Here is a 21,938-nt window from a genome sequence, read left to right on the forward strand (position 1 = left end):
TGTCCTCTATATACTTGTACTCTGCCCCCTGTATATACCATATATCTGTATTCTCTCTATATACTTGTACCCTGCCCCCTGTACATACCATATATCTGTATTCTCTCTATATACCTGTACCCTGCCCCCTGTACATACCATATATCTGTATTCTCTCTATATACTTGTACCCTGCCCCCTGTATATACCATATATCTGTATTCTCTCTATATACTTGTACCCTGCCCCCTGTATATACCATATATCTGTATTCTCTCTATATACTTGTACCCTGGCCCCTGTATATACCATATATCTGTCCTCTCTATATACTTGTACCCTGCCCCCTGTATATACCATATATCTGTATTCTCTATATACTTGTACCCTGCCCCCTGTATATACCATATATCTGTATTCTCTATATACTTGTACCCTGCCCCCTGTATATACCATATATCTGTCCTCTATATACCTGTACCCTGCCCCCTGTATATACCATATATCTGTCCTCTATATACCTGTACCCTGCCCCCTGTATATACCATATAGCTGTCCTCTATATACCTGTACCCTGCCCCCTGTATATACCATATATCTGTCCTCTATATACCTGTACCCTGCCCCCTGTATATACCATATAGCTGTCCTCTATATACCTGTACCCTGCCCCCTGTATATACCATATATCTGTATTCTCTATATACTTGTACCCTGCCCCCTGTATATACCATATATCTGTATCCTCTATATACTTGTACCCTGCCCCCTGTATATACCATATATCTGTATCCTCTATATACTTGTACCCTGCCCCCTGTATATACCATATATCTGTATTCTCTCTATATACTTGTACCCTGCCCCCTGTATATACCATATATCTGTATTCTCTATATACTTGTACCCTGCCCCCTGTATATATCATATTTCTGTCCTCTATATACCTGTACCCTGCCCCCTGTATATACCATATATCTGTATTCTCTATATACCTGTACCCTGCCCCCTGTATATACCATACATCTGTATTCTCTATATACCTGTACCCTGCCCCCTGTATATACCATATATCTGTCCTCTCTATATACCTGCACCCTGCCCCCTGTATATACCATATATCTGTATTCTCTCTATATACTTGTACCCTGCCCCCTGTATATACCATATATCTGTATTCTCTATATACTTGTACCCTGCCCCCTGTATATATCATATTTCTGTCCTCTATATACTTGTACCTTGCCCCCTGTATATACCATATATCTGTATTCTCTATATACCTGTACCCTGCCCCCTGTATATACCATATAGCTGTCCTCTATATACTTGTACCCTGCCCCCTGTATATACCATATATCTGTCCTCTCTATATACCTGCACCCTGCCCCCTGTATATACCATATATCTGTATTCTCTCTATATACCTGTACCCTGCCCCCTGTATATACCATATATCTGTATTCTCTATATACCTGTACCCTGCCCCCTGTATATACCATATATCTGTCCTCTCTATATACTTGTACCCTGCCCCCTGTATATACCATACATCTGTCCTCTATATACTTGTACCCTGCCCCCTGTATATATCATATATCTGTATTCTCTATATACCTGTACCCTGCCCCCTGTATATACCATATATCTGTATTCTCTCTATATACTTGTACCCTGCCCCCTGTATATACCATATATCTGTATTCTCTATATACCTGTACCCTGCCCCCTGTATATACCATATAGCTGTCCTCTATATACTTGTACCCTGCCCCCTGTATATACCATATAGCTGTCCTCTATATACTTGTACCCTGCCCCCTGTATATACCATATATCTGTCCTCTCTATATACCTGCACCCTGCCCCCTGTATATACCATATATCTGTATTCTCTATATACTTGTACCCTGCCCCCTGTATATATCATATTTCTGTCCTCTATATACCTGTACCCTGCCCCCTGTATATACCATATATCTGTATTCTCTATATACCTGTACCCTGCCCCCTGTATATACCATACATCTGTATTCTCGCTATATACTTGTACCCTGCCCCCTGTATATACCATATATCTGTATTCTCTATATACCTGTACCCTGCCCCCTGTATATACCATATAGCTGTCCTCTATATACTTGTACCCTGCCCCCTGTATATACCATATATCTGTCCTCTCTATATACCTGCACCCTGCCCCCTGTATATACCATATATCTGTATTCTCTCTATATACCTGTACCCTGCCCCCTGTATATACCATATTTCTGTCCTCTATATACCTGTACCCTGCCCCCTGTATATACCATATATCTGTATTCTCTATATACCTGTACCCTGCCCCCTGTATATACCATATAGCTGTCCTCTATATACTTGTACCCTGCCCCCTGTATATACCATATATCTGTCCTCTCTATATACCTGCACCCTGCCCCCTGTATATACCATATATCTGTCCTCTCTATATACCTGTACCCTGCCCCCTGTATATACCATATATCTGTCCTCTCTATATACTTGTACCCTGCCCCCTGTATATATCATATATCTGTATTCTCTATATACCTGTACCCTGGCCCCTGTATATACCATATATCTGTATTCTCTCTATATACCTGTACCCTGCCCCCTGTATATACCATATATCTGTATTCTCTCTATATACTTGTACCCTGTCCCCTGTACATACCATATATCTGTATTCTCTCTATATACTTGTACCCTGCCCCCTGTATATACCATATATCTGTATTCTCTCTATATACTTGTACCCTGCCCCCTGTATATATCATATATCTGTATTCTCTATATACTTGTACCCTGCCCCCTGTATATATCATATATCTGCCCTCTATATACTTGTACCCTGCCCCCTGTATATACCATATATCTGTCCTCTATATACCTGTACCCTGCCCCCTGTATATACCATATATCTGTCCTCTATATACCTGTACCCTGCCCCCTGTATATATCATATATCTGTCCTCTATATACCTGTACCCTGCCCTCTGTATATACCATATTTCTGTCCTCTATATACTTGTACCCTGCCCCCTGTATATACCATATTTCTGTCCTCTATATACTTGTACCCTGCCCCCTGTATATACCATATTTCTGTCCTCTATATACTTGTACCCTGCCCCCTGTATATACCATATATCTGTCCTCTATATACTTGTACCCTGCCCCCTGTATATACCATATATCTGTCCTCTATATACTTGTACCCTGCCCCCTGTATATACCATATATCTGTCCTCTATATACCTGTACCCTGCCCCCTGTATATATCATATATCTGTCCTCTATATACCTGTACCCTGCCCCCTGTATATACCATATATCTGTCCTCTATATACCTGTACCCTGCCCCCTGTATATACCATATATCTGTCCTCTATATACTTGTACCCTGCCCCCTGTATATACCATATATCTGTCCTCTATATACCTGTACCCTGCCCCCTGTATATATCATATATCTGTCCTCTATATACTTGTACCCTGCCCCCTGTATATACCATATATCTGTATTCTCTCTATATACTTGTACCCTGCCCCCTGTATATACCATATATCTGTATTCTCTCTATATACTTGTACCCTGCCCCCTGTATATACCATATATCTGTCCTCTCTATATACTTGTACCCTGCCCCCTGTATATACCATATATCTGTATTCTCTATATACTTGTACCCTGCCCCCTGTATATATCATATTTCTGTCCTCTATATACCTGTACCCTGCCCCCTGTATATACCATATATCTGTATTCTCTATATACTTGTACCCTGCCCCCTGTATATACCATATATCTGTATTCTCTATATACTTGTACCCTGCCCCCTGTATATACCATATATCTGTATTCTCTATATACTTGTACCCTGCCCCCTGTATATACCATATATCTGTCCTCTATATACCTGTACCCTGCCCCCTGTATATACCATATATCTGTCCTCTATATACCTGTACCCTGCCCCCTGTATATACCATATAGCTGTCCTCTATATACCTGTACCCTGCCCCCTGTATATACCATATAGCTGTCCTCTATATACTTGTACCCTGCCCCCTGTATATACCATATATCTGTCCTCTCTATATACCTGCCCCCTGCCCCCTGTATATACCATATATCTGTATTCTCTCTATATACTTGTACCCTGCCCCCTGTATATACCATATATCTGTATTCTCTATATAATTGTACCCTGCCCCCTGTATATATCATATTTCTGTCCTCTATATACCTGTACCCTGCCCCCTGTATATACCATATATCTGTATTCTCTATATACCTGTACCCTGCCCCCTGTATATACCATACATCTGTATTCTCGCTATATACTTGTACCCTGCCCCCTGTATATACCATATATCTGTATTCTCTATATACCTGTACCCTGCCCCCTGTATATACCATATAGCTGTCCTCTATATACTTGTACCCTGCCCCCTGTATATACCATATATCTGTCCTCTCTATATACCTGCACCCTGCCCCCTGTATATACCATATATCTGTATTCTCTCTATATACCTGTACCCTGCCCCCTGTATATACCATATATCTGTATTCTCTATATACCTGTACCCTGCCCCCTGTATATACCATATATCTGTCCTCTATATACCTGTACCCTGCCCCCTGTATATACCTGTCCTCTATATACCTGTACCCTGCCCCCTGTATATACCATATATCTGTCCTCTATATACTTGTACCCTGCCCCCTGTATATACCATATATCTGTCCTCTATATACTTGTACCCTGCCCCCTGTATATACCATATATCTGGCCTCTCTATATACTTGTACCCTGCCCCCTGTATATACCATACATCTGTCCTCTATATACTTGTACCCTGCCCCCTGTATATATCTGTATTCTCTATATACCTGTACCCTGCCCCCTGTATATACCATACATCTGTCCTCTATATACTTGTACCCTGCCCCCTGTATATACCATATATCTGTCCTCTATATACCTGTACCCTGCCCCCTGTATATACCATACATCTGTTCTCTATATACTTGTACCCTGCCCCCTGTATATACCATACATCTGTCCTCTATATACTTGTACCCTGCCCCCTGTATATACCATACATCTGTCCTCTATATACTTGTACCCTGCCCCCTGTATATACCATATATCTGTCCTCTATATACCTGTACCCTGCCCCCTGTATATACCATACATCTGTTCTCTATATACTTGTACCCTGCCCCCTGTATATACCATACATCTGTCCTCTATATACTTGTACCCTGCCCCCTGTATATATCATATATCTGTATTCTCTATATACTTGTACCCTGCCCCCTGTATATATCATATATCTGTCCTCTATATACTTGTACCCTGCCCCCTGTATATACCATATATCTGTATTCTCTATATACCTGTACCCTGCCCCCTGTATATACCATACATCTGTTCTCTATATACTTGTACCCTGCCCCCTGTATATACCATACATCTGTCCTCTATATACTTGTACCCTGCCCCCTGTATATATCATATATCTGTCCTCTATATACTTGTACCCTGCCCCCTGTATATACCATATATCTGTCCTCTATATACTTGTACCCTGCCCCCTGTATATACCATATATCTGTCCTCTATATACTTGTACCCTGCCCCCTGTATATACCATATATCTGTATTCTCTATATACTTGTACCCTGCCCCCTGTATATATCATATTTCTGTCCTCTATATACTTGTACCTTGCCCCCTGTATATACCATATATCTGTATTCTCTATATACCTGTACCCTGCCCCCTGTATATATCATATATCTGTATTCTCTATATACCTGTACCCTGCCCCCTGTATATACCATATATCTGTCCTCTATATACTTGTACCCTGCCCCCTGTATATACCATATATCTGTATTCTCTCTATATACCTGTACCCTGCCCCCTGTATATACCATATATCTGTCCTCTATATACTTGTACTCTGCCCCCTGTATATACCATATATCTGTATTCTCTATATACCTGTACCCTGCCCCCTGTATATACCATACATCTGTTCTCTATATACTTGTACCCTGCCCCCTGTATATACCATATATCTGTATTCTCTATATACTTGTACCCTGCCCCCTGTATATACCATATAGCTGTCCTCTATATACCTGTACCCTGCCCCCTGTATATACCATACATCTGTCCCTCTTTATATCTTATCCACAGTCCCGGGCCCCGGCTCCTCCTCTCACCTGGCACTCGGCCGCCGGGATCCCGCTCTCCAGTTCACACAGGGCGCGGAAATTCTCCAGCTCGAAGTCCGGATCCACATCCAGGGAGAAGGTGATCTCCGTCAGGTCGCGGCGGACACAGTACACGGTGATTAACATGGCGGCTGCCGCTCTGAACGCCCGCACCGAGCACTCACTCACTCACTCTGCTACACCGGGGGGGGCGGCGCCGCGGATCCTCTCACTGCGCAGGCGCGGCTTCCGGCAAGTTGGGTCACCTGATCATCACGTGGGCGCCAGAGCTTCCGCCCTGTGTTGTGTGTGTGCACTCAGCCCTTGTCTCCCAGAATCCTTTGCGATAACTGACGCCTCAATGCTGCGCCCCCTGCAGGGCACATTCACACCTGCACGATCTGCTGCGGATTTTCAGTCATTTCCTTTCCATAGCGTCAAATCTACATCCGGAATCCTCACAGGTAGTCTGGGTGTTGTAGTTCTTCTGATTAAACACATCTAAATTCCCAGAAAATCCCTTAAAACCAAATAATGTATCAGAATCATCCCTCACCCCAAAATAATGCTCCCCCAACCAATGTACCGCCGCAAAACTACAACTCCCAGCATGCCCGGACAGCCAACGGCTGTCCGGGCATGCTGGGATTTGTAGTTTTGCAACAGCTTGAATAACAACACTAAACTAAACAATGTGATTTACTATGGATCAGACAGGTGATCACACGACCCAGTTACAGTAATAAAATTCACGCATTCAACTGCTGTCTGGGCATGCTGGGAGTTTTGCAACAGCAGGAGGCACGCTGGTTGGAAAACTGCTTTAAAAGGGGTACTCCGGTGGAAATTATTATTTTCTTTTTAATGAACTGGTGCCAGAAAGTTAAACAGATCTGTAAATTGCTTTATTTAAAAATATTTATCCTTCCAGTACTTATCAGCTGCTGTATGCTACGGAGGAAATTCTTTTCTTTTTTTAAATTTCTTTTTGTCTTGTCCACAGTGCTCTCTGCTGACACCTCTGTCCATGTCCGGAACTGTCCAGAGCCATATAGGGCATCAGGTGTCAGCAGAGAGCACTGTGGACAAGACAAAAAAAGAAATTCAAAAAGAAAAGAATTTCCACTGTAGCATACAGCTGCTAAAAAGTACTGGAAGGATTAAGATTTTTTTTAATAGAAGTAATTTACGAATCTGTTTAACTTTCTGGCACCAGTTGATTCAATAATAAATGTTTTCCAGCGGAGTACCCCTTTAAGGACTGTGATTTACTATGGGTCAGACTGGTGATCACATAACCCAGTTACAGTAACAAAATTCATTGGTGTCCAGGCATGCTGGGAGTTGTAGTTTTGCAACAGCTGGAGACACACTAATTGGGGACCACAATCTACTCTCCTTATCACACCATCATCCCGTTCCAATATGATTCTGCAGTACATTTCCCCCCCCCCCCCCCACAAGATAGGTCAGTGACCGCAGTGCATGATGGGAGGATCAATATGTAAATGAGCGCAGCACGAAACGATCAGTAATGCGCAAATAAAAGACAAAACTTTATGGGGGAAACACTTATTTTTATTAGAAATGGTCCAAATAAATCTCCAAGTGCCCATGAATGTAAACCCAAAACCTGACTGTCTACTGCAAGGGGAGGAGCCTACGCCGCGTGTCTCCCCCGTTACCCATCACAGCCCCTCCCCCTATCCCCAGTGATGGCAAATGTACAAAAATTTCCACAAATTAAAATAGAAATCCAAAAATTTACAACATAAATGTCCCCGTCCCGTCCCATCCCCCGCTGCTCCATTCTGGCCCCCGTGACCCGGACGATGGCGGCTGCGATCTCTGCGTCCTGTGGAATCCGATCGTGTCCTAATCTGATTTCTCTTTCTCCTTCATGTGCAAGAAAACGATACTGAAGATGAAAAGGCCGAACATCATGGAGAAGGCGCTGGCGTAGTAAGGGAAGGCGGAGGGAATGAAGCGCTCGTACTGCGTGTGCTGGAGGGGGCGGACCGACACCTGCGGAAGAGGGAGGGGCATTACTGATCCTGAGTTATATCCTGTATTATACTCCAGAGCTGCACTCACTATTCTGCTGGTGAGGTCACTGTGTACATACATTACTTATCCTGTACTGATCCCGAGTTATATCCTGTATTATACTCCAGAGCTGTACTCACTTTTCTGCTGGTGAGGTCACTGTGTACATACATTACATTACTTATCCTGTACTGATCCTGAGTTATATCCTGTATTATACTCCAGAGCTTCACTCACTATTCTGCTGGTGAGGTCACTGTGTATATACATTACATTACTTATCCTGTACTGATCCTGAGTTATATCCTGTATTATACTCCAGAGCTGTACTCACTATTCTGCTGGTGAGGTCACTGTGTACATACATTACATTACTTATCCTGTACTGATCCTGAGTTATATCCTGTATTATACTCCAGAGCTGCACTCACTATTCTGCTGGTGAGGTCACTGTGTACATACATTACATTACTTATCCTGTACTGATCCTGAGTTATATCCTGTATTATACTCCAGAGATGCACTCACTATTCTGCTGGTGAGGTCACTGTGTACATACATTACATTACTTATCCTGTACTGATCCTGATTATATCCTGTATTATACTCCAGAGCTGTACTCACTATTCTGCTGGTGAGATCACTGTGTACATACATTACTTATCCTGTACTGATCCTGAGTTATATCCTGTATTATACTCCAGAGCTGCACTCACTATTCTGCTGGTGAGGTCACTGTGTACATACATTACATTACTTATCCTGTACTGATCCTGAGTTATATCCTGTATTATACTCCAGAGATGCACTCACTATTCTGCTGGTGGGGTCACTGTGTGCATACATTACATTACTTATCCTGTACTGATCCTGAGTTATATCCTGTATTATACTCCAGAGCTGTACTCACTATTCTGCTGGTGAGGTCACTGCGTACATACATTACATTACTTATCCTGTACTGATCCTGAGTTATATCCTGTATTATACTCCAGAGCTGTACTCACTATTCTGCTGGTGAGATCACTGTGTTCATACATTACTTATCCTGTACTGATCCTGATTATATCCTGTATTATACTCCAGAGCTGTACTCACTATTCTGCTGGTGGGGTCACTGTGTACATACATTACATTACTTATCCTGTACTGATCCTGAGTTATATCCTGTATTTTACTCCAGAGCTGTACTCACTACTCTGCTGGTGAGGTCACTGTGTACATACATTACATTACTTATCCTGTACTGATCCTGAGTTATATCCTGTATTCTACTCCAGAGCTGTACTCACTATTCTGCTGGTGAGATCACTGTGTACATACATTACTTATCCTGTACTGATCCTGAGTTATATCCTGTATTATACTCCAGAGCTGTACTCACTATTCTGCTGGTGAGGTCACTGTGTATATACATTACATTACTTATCCTGTACTGATCCTGAGTTATATCCTGTATTATACTCCAGAGCTGTACTCACTATTCTGCTGGTGAGGTCACTGTGTACATACATTACATTACTTATCCTGTACTGATCCTGAGTTATATCCTGTATTCTACTCCAGAGCTGTACTCACTATTCTGCTGGTGAGATCACTGTGTACATACATTACTTCTCCTGTACTGATCCTGAGTTATATCCTGTATTATACTCCAGAGCTGTACTCACTATTCTGCTGGTGAGGTCACTGTGTACATACATTACATTACTTATCCTGTACTGATCCTGAGTTATATCCTGTATTATACTCCAGAGCTGCGCTCACTATTCTGCTGGTGGGGTCACTGTGTACATACATTACATTACTTATCCTGTACTGATCCTGAGTTATATCCTGTATTATACTCCAGAGCTGTACTCACTATTCTGCTGGTGAGGTCACTGTGTACATACATTACATTACTTATCCTGTACTGATCCTGAGTTATATCCTGTATTATACTCCAAAGCTGTACTCACTATTCTGCTGGTGAGGTCACTGTGTACATATATTACATTACTTATCCTGTACTGATCCTGAGTTATATCCTGTATTATATACTCCAGAGCTGTACTCACTATTCTGCTGGTGAGGTCACTGTGTACATTACATTACTTATCCTGTACTGATCCTGAGTTATATCCTGTATTATACTCCAGAGCTGCGCTCACTATTCTGCTGGTGGGGTCCCCTCCATACATTACCTGTGTGGCGGAGTAGAGGTGAGTGTATCCCAGTCTGTTATAATCCACCTTGAACTGGAACACCCCGTACACGTCAGGGAGCTTGAACTGGACGCTGTACTTCCCACCTGTAGGAGATGAGAGTTATAATCCGCACATGCTGAGCGCCCCCTAGAGTAGTGAGGGGGGATGACGCTGGACTTACCGTTCTTCTTCAGGAAGGTTCTTACAAACGGATCAATGCGCACAAATTCCAGCTGAATGTCGTCTCCATCGAAGGGGATCCACTTCCCATCTGACAGCTTCTCGATCACAATGCTGTACTCCTGAGGAGAGGACACAGGGGGCGCCAGTCAGTGACTCAGTACAGACTGGACCCTGGGTTGTCACCCACCACGGGGGGCGCTATAGGGCATATGTTCATTGCCTCATCACTGTTCCCGACGGCAGATGAGAATGGTCGGGCAGGTTGGATTTACACAGAACTATCCATTTGTCTTAGACCAGTGTGTCTCCAGCTGTTGCTAAACTACAATTTCCAGCATGTCACGAGTTATAGTTTTGCAACAGCTGATGGCGCCGTCGTGGAGAAACATTCTGCTGTAGTGACGCAGGAGAACAGAATCTTATCAGATCAGGTCACATGATGGGAATTCTCCACTGCCCCGATGTATCAGGATTTGCTCCCTAAAGTCACGACCTTTGCCTAAATGTGGAAACGTGCAAACCTGAACCCCCATATAGTAAATAGGACCCCCTCTGTTCCTACCTATATAGTGATTAGGACCCCCTCTGTTCCTACCTATATAGTGATTAGAACCCCCCCAGTGTGCCCCATATAGTAGTTAGGGCCTCGCCCTGTGCCCCCATATAGTAGTTAGGGCCTCGCCCTGTGCCCCCATATAGTAGTTAGGGCCTCGCCCTGTGCCCCCATATAGTAGTTAGGGCCTCGCCCTGTGCCCCCATATAGTAGTTAGGGCCTCGCCCTGTGCCCCCATATAGTAGTTAGGGCCTCGCCCTGTGCCCCCATATAGTAGTTAGGGCCTCGCCCTGTGCCCCCATATAGTAGTTAGGGCCTCGCCCTGTGCCCCCATATAGTAGTTAGGGCCTCGCCCTGTGCCCCCATATAGTAGTTAGGGCCTCGCCCTGTGCCCCCATATAGTAGTTAGGGCCTCGCCCTGTGCCCCCATATAGTAGTTAGGGCCTCGCCCTGTGCCCCCATATAGTAGTTAGGGCCTCGCCCTGTGCCCCCATATAGTAGTTAGGGCCTCGCCCTGTGCCCCCATATAGTAGTTAGGGCCTCGCCCTGTGCCCCCATATAGTAGTTAGGGCCTCGCCCTGTGCCCCCATATAGTAGTTAGGGCCTCGCCCTGTGCCCCCATATAGTAGTTAGGGCCTCGCCCTGTGCCCCCATATAGTAGTTAGGGCCTCGCCCTGTGCCCCCATATAGTAGTTAGGGCCTCGCCCTGTGCCCCCATATAGTAGTTAGGGCCTCGCCCTGTGCCCCCATATAGTAGTTAGGGCCTCGCCCTGTGCCCCCATATAGTAGTTAGGGCCTCGCCCTGTGCCCCCATATAGTAGTTAGGGCCTCGCCCTGTGCCCCCATATAGTAGTTAGGGCCTCGCCCTGTGCCCCCATATAGTAGTTAGGGCCTCGCCCTGTGCCCCCATATAGTAGTTAGGGCCTCGCCCTGTGCCCCCATATAGTAGTTAGGGCCTCGCCCTGTGCCCCCATATAGTAGTTAGGGCCTCGCCCTGTGCCCCCATATAGTAGTTAGGGCCTCGCCCTGTGCCCCCATATAGTAGTTAGGGCCTCGCCCTGTGCCCCCATATAGTAGTTAGGGCCTCGCCCTGTGCCCCCATATAGTAGTTAGGGCCTCGCCCTGTGCCCCCATATAGTAGTTAGGGCCTCGCCCTGTGCCCCCATATAGTAGTTAGGGCCTCGCCCTGTGCCCCCATATAGTAGTTAGGGCCTCGCCCTGTGCCCCCATATAGTAGTTAGGGCCTCGCCCTGTGCCCCCATATAGTAGTTAGGGCCTCGCCCTGTGCCCCCATATAGTAGTAAGGGCCTCGCCCTGTGCCCCCATATAGTAGTTAGGGCCTCGCACTGTGCCCCCATATAGTAGTTAGGGCCTCGCACTGTGCCCCCATATAGTAGTTAGGGCCTCGCACTGTGCCCCCATATAGTAGTTAGGGCCTCGCACTGTGTCCCCATATAGTAGTTAGGGCCTCGCACTGTGTCCCCATATAGTAGTTAGGGCCTCGCACTGTGCCCCCATATAGTAGTTAGGGCCTCGCACTGTGCCCCCATACAGTAGTAAGGGCCTCGCACTGTGCTCCCATACAGTAGTTAGGGCCTCGCACTGTGCCCCCATATAGTAGTTAGGGCCTCGCACTGTGTCCCCATATAGTATTGTAACAGTGTGCCCCCATATAATAGGGCAATCTCTGTGCCCCCATATAGTAACGCTTGGCACCCCTTCTTGCATTCCTACTGGCACTCTTAGAAGCCATCCATTATGCGCCAAGGTGACGCAGCCGCACAGTTTGGGAACCCCTGATATATGGTAAAGGGATAGATCCAATCCATCAAGTCAAGTGAGGACCGCCCGAATGACTAAGGGTTCAGGCAGCATGAAAGTGGGGACAGGTTCTGTTTATGTTTGGTTTTAATTCCCCACAATATGGTGGCATAACAGTGGGGCCCCTAGTTAGAGCCCTTTCTCTAACAGTCAGTACAGTGGAGCTGCTGCCGTCTCCCCCTGCAGGACACTGGGGTGTATTACACAGGTGCTCCCATAAATCCCATCCTTACCACCAGGTCGGTGATCGTGTAAGCGCTGGGAGGTTCCGTTTCGCCAACGCGGTGGTGGGACACAGCGCCAACCCGCAGCACGCCCTCCTCCTTAAACACCCACTGGGACAGGGCCACCGCCAGCTCGTAGTTACCGGTCTTTGAGTATCTGAAACGGAAAACGGTAAAAGGGGCAAAATGAAATCACGTCCGGGGGGGGGGGAAGGACGAAGGCCAGAAGGTGTCCAGACGACCCCGCGCATTACCTGGTGGAGCCGGGCGCAGCCTTCTGCACAGCAGAGTTAAAGAAGGCGTCACTGAAGAAATCCAGGGAGCCGCTGAAGACCACGCGGGCGTTATTCCGGGCCTGGAGCCCTGCGATCAGGAGGGTGTTCTTACCAACTGCATGTGGGTACTGCGGGATAGAGAACAGGATGGCACATCCATATGTGAGCACAAGAGCCGTATATACTGTCTCCTCCGCCACTATACGGCAGTGGTCTCCAACCTGCGGACCTCCAGATGTTGCAAAACTACAACTCCCAGCATGCCCGGACAGCCAACGGCTGTCCGGGCATGCTGGGAGTTGTAGTTTTGCAACAGCTGGAGGCACCCCTGGTTGGGAAACACTGATCTATACTATATAGTCCAACATGCTGGGAGTTTTTTTGCAACAGCTGGAGGCACCCCTGGTAGGGAAACACTGACCTATACTATATAGTCCAACATGCTGGGAGTTTTTTTGCAACAGCTGGAGGCACCCCTGGTTGTGAAACACTGACCTATACTATATACTACTATATAGTCCAACATGCTGGGAGTTTTTTTGCAACAGCTGGAGGCACCCCAGGTTGTGAAACACTGACCTATACTATTATAAAGTCCAACATGCTGGGAGTTGTAGTTTTGCAACAGCTGGGGGTCCGCAGGTTGAAGACCACTGCTATACGGAGTAGTGGTTCCTGACCTCTTGCAGAACTACAACTCCCAGCATGAAGGCTGGGCAATACTATTCTAGACCCGTGCTTCTCAACCAGCATTACAAATCTACAACACTATTTCCCTAAAACACATGCATGCTCGGCTTGTCTGAGCGTACATGTACTCTGTACCGGGATCGGGGAGACCAGTAGCTTATATGTATAAGGCTGAGTTCACACCACGTTTTTGCAATACAGTTCCCGTATACGTTATCGATTTGAAAAACGTATTGAAAACCGTACGCCAAACAATGCATCAGGTTGTGTCCGTTTTGCATCTCATACGGTTTTGTCAGTTTTTTTTCCTGTACCTAAAGCTGTAGCCGACCACGGTCTTTGGTCCGGGTGAAAAACTGTATTAAACTGTATACGTTTTTTTAGACATAGGAGTCAATGGGAACCGTACAGAACTGTATGTGCGTTCGGTTCCATCCGGTTTTCACCATACGGTTTTTGAATGTGCACAGGTTTTTTTCCTTGGAATTTCAATCAAACAAGTGAAACTTTATTCATAATGGTGTGAAAAGTTAAAAATGTATAAATTTTTTCTTAAAAAACGGATGCAACCTGACATCATTTTTAAAACCGTATACGGATTAAAATTTGTCCACGCGTTTCTATGCAGTACAGTTTTAAGGAATCTATTTATTTTTTATTTTTATTTTTTTAATCAAAAACCTGAAACGGGGACAGTATTGAAAAAACCTGGTGTGAACCCGGCCTAAGCCAGTGCTTCCCAATCAGCGTGCCTCCAGCTGTTGCAAAACTACAAATCCCAGCATGCCTTGACAGCTAAAGAACAAGAGGTTGGACAACAGTAATATAGACCAGCATAGCAAATCTACAACAGCAATCCCCTAAAACACATGCACGCTCGGCTTATCTCAGCATGCATGTATTCTATACAGGGAAAAGAGAAACTAGTGGTATATCTGTCGTGTTTTCCAACCAGTGTGCCTCCAGCTGTTGCAAAACTACAACTCCCAGCATGCCTTGCCAGCTAAAGGCTGGAGAGCCAGAGGTTCAGCAACACTAATGTAGACCTGCATTTCCCAACAAATCTACAACACTAATTCCCTAAAACACATGCATGTTCGGCTTGTCTGAGCATGCATGTATTCTGTACAGGGAAAAGGGAAACTAGTGGCGTATCTGTTGTGCATTCCAACCAGTGTGCCTTCAGCTGTTGCAAAACTACAACTCGCAACATGCCCAGACAGCTAAAGAGCAAGAGGTAGGACAACAGTAATATAGACCAGCATAGCAAATCTACAACAGCAATCCCCTAAAACACATGCACGCTCGGCTTGTCTGAGCATGCATGTATTATATACAGGGAAACTAGTGGCGTATCTGTTGCGTTTTCCAACTAGGGTGCCTCACGCTGTTGCAAAACTACAACTCCCAGCATGCCCTGCCAGCTAAAGAGATGCATGCTCTGCTTGTCTGAGTGTGCATGCATTCTAGTCACGGTTACCTGTCTAAACCATTGCTTTCCAACAACTGTTGCTCTAGCTGTTGCAAAACTACAACTCCCAGCATGCCCGGACAGTTAAAGTATCCAGTACTATAGTGCTTCCCAACAGGCTGCAGAACTACAAATCCCAGCATGCCTTGACAGCTAAAGAGCAAGAGGTTGGACAACACTAATATAGACCAGCATAGCAAATCTACAACAGCAATCCCCTAACACACATGCACGCTCGGCTTGTCTGAGCATGCATGTATTCTATACAGGGAAAAGGGAAACTAGTGGTATATCTGTCGTGTTTTCCAACCAGTGTGCCTCCAGCTGTTGCAAAACTACAACTCCCAGCATGCCTTGCCAGCTAAAGGCTGGAGAGCCAGAGGTTCAGCAACACTAATGTAGACCTGCATTTCCCAACAAATCTACAACACTAATTCCCTAAAACACATGCACGCTCGGCTTGTCTGAGCATGCATGTATTCTGTACAGGGAAAAGGGAAACTAGTGGTGTATCTGTCGTGCATTCCAACAAATGTGCCTCCAGCTGTTGCAAAACTACAACTCTCAGCATGCCCGGACAGCCGAAGGCTGTCCGGGCATGCTGAGAGTTGTAGTTTTGCAACAGCTGGAGGCACACCGGTTGGGAAGCATTGGTCAGGAGACTCACCTGTGTGATGGGCTTATCAGGGAAGAAGGAGTAGGAGGTGGAGGAGCCGGTGAGGATGTCCAGCACCAGGGGGTTGTCCGGATCGGCGACCATCCTGTACAGGGGGTGAACACAGTAATGAGCACAGAGATGGCGGAGGGCGACATCACCCCACACAGCGGGCACTTACCCCACACCTCTGAACAGGATGGGGTTCAGGGTTTTCTTCCCCACTATAGTCGGAGCCTTCAGGAGGTTTTCGGGATCAGTGACTATCAGAGAATGCTGAGGGGGTAAGAGACAGACAGACAGTAAGAGGGGCTGCAGACAGAATGGGCGTAGTAGGCCTCAGCCCCGCTCTCTTGCGCACCCACCTGGCCGGGGTCGGACACGTCGTAGTTGTGGTGGTCGATGACGGACGTCTTCTCTTCATCAAACTCGATACCACATTCACTCCCCAACTCACGGAGAGGATCCCCTGGAGGCAGATCACAAAATAAGATCCCTGCACTCCACAAACAGCGCCACCCTGTGCTCAGGTTGCTTGTGGTATTGCAAGTCAATGCAATACCACAATACAAACCCGAGGGCAAGGGTGGCGCTGTTTCTTCTAATTCTGGATATCCACATTAACCCCTGATGTTACCTATATCAGAGCTCGCCGCCACCAGGACGCTGCCCGCCACCGTCAATGAAGTTGCTGATCATCTCCACATTGATGTTTCCTCCAAAATCTGCAAAAAGAAGAAGAAGAAGAAGAAGAGTCAGGGAGAGAAGTGACGGCCGCCGACCCTCACAGAGCGCTGTGGTCTCAGGTCAGCGGACGCTGAAGAGGTGGCGGTGGTTTACACCGCACACAGACCCTTCTACTGACGGGGAGAAGAGGATCAGGTTGTCGTACAGGAACTCTCCATACTTGATGAGGGACAGGCTCGGGTCATCCGCCGTCTTAAAGGAAAGATCGAACCCTCTCGCTCTGCGGAGAGAAGAATCATCAGTACAAAGAGATGAGGGGATATTAGGGCCTAAGCCCATCTGACATTTAAATACCCCTGTCAAGTTTAGATAACCCCCCATTTGTATCCCTTTAAGGTTTAGCTACCCCCATCTGTACCATCCTGATATTTAGATACCTCCCTGACGTATAGATTACACCCCCCCACATTTAGGTTCCCCATCTGTACTGACAATTAAATACCCCAACTGTTTTCCCCAATGTTTGGATACTGTAACCCCCCCCCCATATTTAGCTACCCTCCGCAAGAGGCCCTCCCTGACGTTTAGATGCCCCCCATCTGTAAGCCTGGGCCAAAAAGATACCCCCCCAACATTTAGATACCCCCGACATAGATACAACCCACAACATTAAGTTACCCCTTTCTGTATTTCCCTGACATTTAGATACCCCCCCCCCAACATTTAGATACCCCCCTGATGTTTAGATAACCCCACCCCACCTGTACCCCTGATGTTTAGATAACCCCACCCCACCTGTACCCCTGATGTTTAGATACCCCCCCCCCAACCCATCTGTACCCCTGATGTTTAGATACCCCCCCCAACCCATCTGTACCCCTGATGTTTAGATACTCCCCCCCCAACCCATCTGTACCCCTGATGTTTAGATACTCCCCCAACCCATCTGTACCCCTGATGTTTAGATACCCCCCCCACCCCATCTGTACCCCTGATGTTAGATACCCCCCCCCCAACCCATCTGTACCCCTGATGTTTAGATACCCCCCCCCCAACCCATCTGTACCCCTGATGTTTAGATACCCCCCCAACCCATCTGTACCCCTGATGTTTAGATACCCCCCCCCCAACCCATCTGTACCCCTGATGTTTAGATACCCCCCCCCCAACCCATCTGTACCCCTGATGTTTAGATACCCCCCCAACCCATCTGTACCCCTGATGTTTAGATACCCCCCCCCCCAACCCATCTGTACCCCTGATGTTTAGATACCCCCCCCCCAACCCATCTGTACCCCCTGATGTTTTAGATACCCCCCCACCCCCATCTGTACCCCTGATGTTTAGATACCCCCCCACCCCATCTGTACCCCTGATGTTTAGATACCCCCCCCCACCCCATCTGTACCCCCTGATGTTTAGATACCCCCCCCACCCCATCTGTACCCCTGATGTTTAGATACTGATACCCCCCCACCCCCATCTGTACCCCTGATGTTTAGATACCCCCACCCCATCTGTACCCCTGATGTTTAGATAACCCCCACCCCATCTGTACCCCTGATGTTTAGATACCCCCCCCCACCCCATCTGTACCCCTGATGTTTAGATACCCCCCCACCCCATCTGTACCCTGATGTTTAGATACCCCCCCACCCCATCTGTACCCCTGATGTTTAGATACCCCCCCCACCCCATCTGTACCCTGATGTTTAGATACCCCTCCCCACCTCATCTGTACCCCTGATGTTTAGATACCCCCCCACCCCATCTGTACCCCTGATGTTTAGATACCCCCCACCCCATCTGTACCCCTGATGTTTAGATACCCCCCACCCCATTTGTACCCCTGATGTTTAGATACCCCCCGACCCATCTGTACCCCTGATGTTTAGATTCCCCCCACCCATCTGTACCCCTGATGTTTAGATACCCCCCCGACCCATCTGTACCCCTGATGTTTAGATACCCCCCCGACCCATCTGTACCCCTGATGTTTAGATACCCCCCCGACCCATCTGTACCCCTGATGTTTAGATACCCCCGACCCATCTGTACCCCTGATGTTTAGATACCCCCGACCCATCTGTACCCCTGATGTTTAGATACCCCCCGACCCATCTGTACCCCTGATGTTTAGATACCCCCCGACCCATCTGTACCCCTGATGTTTAGATACCCCCCCGACCCATCTGTACCCCTGATGTTTAGATTCCCCCCGACCCATCTGTACCCCTGATGTTTAGATACCCCCCCGACCCATCTGTACCCCTGATGTTTAGATACCCCCGACCCATCTGTACCCCTGATGTTTAGATACCCCCGACCCATCTGTACCCCTGATGTTTAGATACCCCCGACCCATCTGTACCCCTGATGTTTAGATACCCCCGACCCATCTGTACCCCTGATGTTTAGATACCCCCCCGACCCATCTGTACCCCTGATGTTTAGATACCCCCCGACCCATCTGTACCCCTGATGCTTAGATACCCCCCAACCCATCTGTACCCCTGATGTTTAGATACCCCCACCCCACTTGTACCCCTGATGTTTACAGATACTTCCCCCAATGATGACATCACACAGAGCATGCTGGGTAACTAAGAGGTGCTGCAGGGTAAAGTATAGAGGTGAATACACGATACTTCTCCCACTTATCAGGAGTCAGTGTGGATCAGAGCTGTGACTGCACCTATATCCACCATTGATAAGACCTCTGCTTACTGTCAGTGAATGGGAGAATTCTTTGCTACAATTACATTCGGTCTGCACAATCCCCTTTGGGATGAACAGCCCAGACTGATACACTGTAACAAACTCCAGTTCTTCGCGCTGATACATTGTAACAAACTCTTGTCCCTCAGCTGTGAGCAGGACGCCCCCTAAGATCCCCAGTGACCCCGGATCTCACCGCTCAGGCTGCGGAAGAAGAGCGAGTGCGTCTCCCGGAGGTTGATGTTCTCCAGCAGGATGAGGGTGCGGGGGCCGGCGCGGGCCCCGGGGCTGAGGAGCAGCAGGGCGGCCAGGAGCAGCAGCGCGGAGCACAGGGGAGCAGCCATCATCCACACCGGTCCTGAGCGGCAGCCTCCACGTCACCGGAAGTTCCGGACAGCCGTCCAATCACGCTGCGCCACCTCCTGTCAAACGCCGTCACGTGACTGACACTCAGGCGTCATCTTTGTCATGGGCAGCGGACGTCTATTTCCGCTGATGTAGTTTACCTCGAGCTGAAGAAAACTTAGAGCGCATGCGCATCACTACGTTAACAGCGTAGGGCTAAAACGGCAATATACGTACCGACATAGCGTTTTTTTCTGGAATTTTGTTCCATTTATAGAAGGAAAAACAACATTACTAGAGAAAAAAAAACCTGCCATATCCAAAGAATTCTGCGATATGGAAAAACTGTTACCGAGTCTAAATACGCCACTAAATGGAGAAAAAACACCGCCTGGGTCTGGAATTTCATATTTTTTCCTAATAACACAGTGTTTTTTGGCCTAAAAAAAAAAACACCATACAGTGAGAACGGCTTTTTTTCCCCTACAAAAACACTATGTCTCACTATGGAAATTGTGCTTGCGGCAGCGTCTTATTGCTGTCATCAGGATTCCGGTGCACGGTTTACACATCAGAAATTCCATAGCAGAACTTCTCACATGGAACAGGTTAATTTTATTCGGCAAAATCCGCCTGAGACCGTACTGCAGTCAATTGGATGGCGCTTAAATGGTCAGTCTCATTAAAACAAACTTTTGCTATTGCGCTCCTTATGGTAAATAAAAAAATCTTTCCAACGTACTTTATTTAAAAAAAGGAAGTTTTTTCTGTTTTATTAGTGCTTTAAAAAGCTGCCACTAGGTGTCTCCCTGCTTGTCCAGAGCACATCCCCCCCCCCATCTCTTGCATAGACTTTGGACTCCTGCTGGCCTGGCAGAAGTCTGAAATCAGGAAATGCTAAGGGGGGGGGGGGGTAAACAGCCTTAGCCAATCATAGCTCATCTCACACTGCACTGCTCTGGGCTGTGTGTAGCAGAGTGAGGGAGGAAGTTCTCCCCTGTATGGCTTCAGATGATGTCACACCTGCTGGGGAACGCCCCCTTCCCAGTCTGTGAATCTGACTGAGACTGAGCAGAAAATACAGAGAAATATCAAGGTAGAAAACTAAAAAATAATAAAAAATAAAGGCGGGAGGTGGTTTATCATGATGGGGGCAGTGACCTGGGGGGATTATAACATTAACAAGATCATGAGAGGTTCTCTTTAATGTCCAAATGAAACGGTAGTAAGCAGAATCCCCTCTGATGAGGAGCCCAAATAGTAGGATTCTCTTTGTTGCCCGTAGCAACAACTATAAAAGCTGAGCTCTGATTGGTTTCTGGCAATAAAGAGAAATTTACTATACGGCTATATTCACACAGTTCACTCCGTACGGAATGTCCGCCTGGAGAACAATGGGCGGATATTCTGCATGTTTAAATGTTCTGGCAGGACCTCTAGGAAAAGCACCGTCTCATAGATTTCTGAGCGGAATTCGCAGAAAGAATAGACATGTCTATTCTTTCTGCAAAATCAGGATTTTGCAGCGGAAATTCCGCTGTGTGCAAAGCCAATGGGACTCTGCTGCAGCAGAATTTCCGAGCTGAATATTCCTGCAGAATTCCCCGGTGTAAAACATAGAGAAGACACAGTAAATATCCCTCAAAGTATTCAGAAAGTCGATATAAGCTGCAAAGGAGGAACGTCACTTTATTCAGTGTTTCTAATACACAACTAAATGGGCAATCTAACGCCCCCCCCCCCCTTTTCTCTGCAGTCCTTAACAGAAACTGGATAGCCAATCACAAGCTGGCTTACAATAGAACGATTTTACCCATATAGGTTCAATTTCCTTTCCCTGCAGGGC

At 46.7% G+C, this 21,938-nt stretch overlaps 2 protein-coding genes across 2 annotated transcripts in view; both read right to left on the minus strand.

The window, feature by feature from the left end:
- Positions 1-6,480, minus strand: part of LOC130293166 (protein DDI1 homolog 2) — a 31,875-nt gene extending 25,395 nt beyond the window's left edge. The window contains exon 1 of the mRNA XM_056541632.1: positions 6,245-6,480. Coding sequence (XP_056397607.1) covers positions 6,245-6,382 — 138 coding nt within the window. The 5' untranslated portion in view covers positions 6,383-6,480. The remainder of the gene's footprint in view (positions 1-6,244) is intronic.
- Positions 6,481-7,798: 1,318 nt separating this feature from the next.
- DDOST (dolichyl-diphosphooligosaccharide--protein glycosyltransferase non-catalytic subunit) lies at positions 7,799-20,140 on the minus strand. The gene is given in 12 exon segments (XM_056543586.1): positions 7,799-8,260; positions 10,468-10,574; positions 10,652-10,772; positions 13,261-13,408; positions 13,506-13,654; positions 16,355-16,448; positions 16,524-16,618; positions 16,708-16,811; positions 16,980-17,013; positions 17,015-17,067; positions 17,185-17,307; positions 19,944-20,140. Coding segments are annotated over 12 exon segments (1,329 nt in total). The 5' UTR covers positions 20,095-20,140; the 3' UTR covers positions 7,799-8,110.
- Between the last annotated feature and the right edge of the window lie 1,798 nt (positions 20,141-21,938).

Source organism: Hyla sarda, chromosome 10 (assembly GCF_029499605.1).
Source record: "Hyla sarda isolate aHylSar1 chromosome 10, aHylSar1.hap1, whole genome shotgun sequence".
NCBI lineage: Eukaryota > Metazoa > Chordata > Amphibia > Anura > Hylidae > Hyla > Hyla sarda.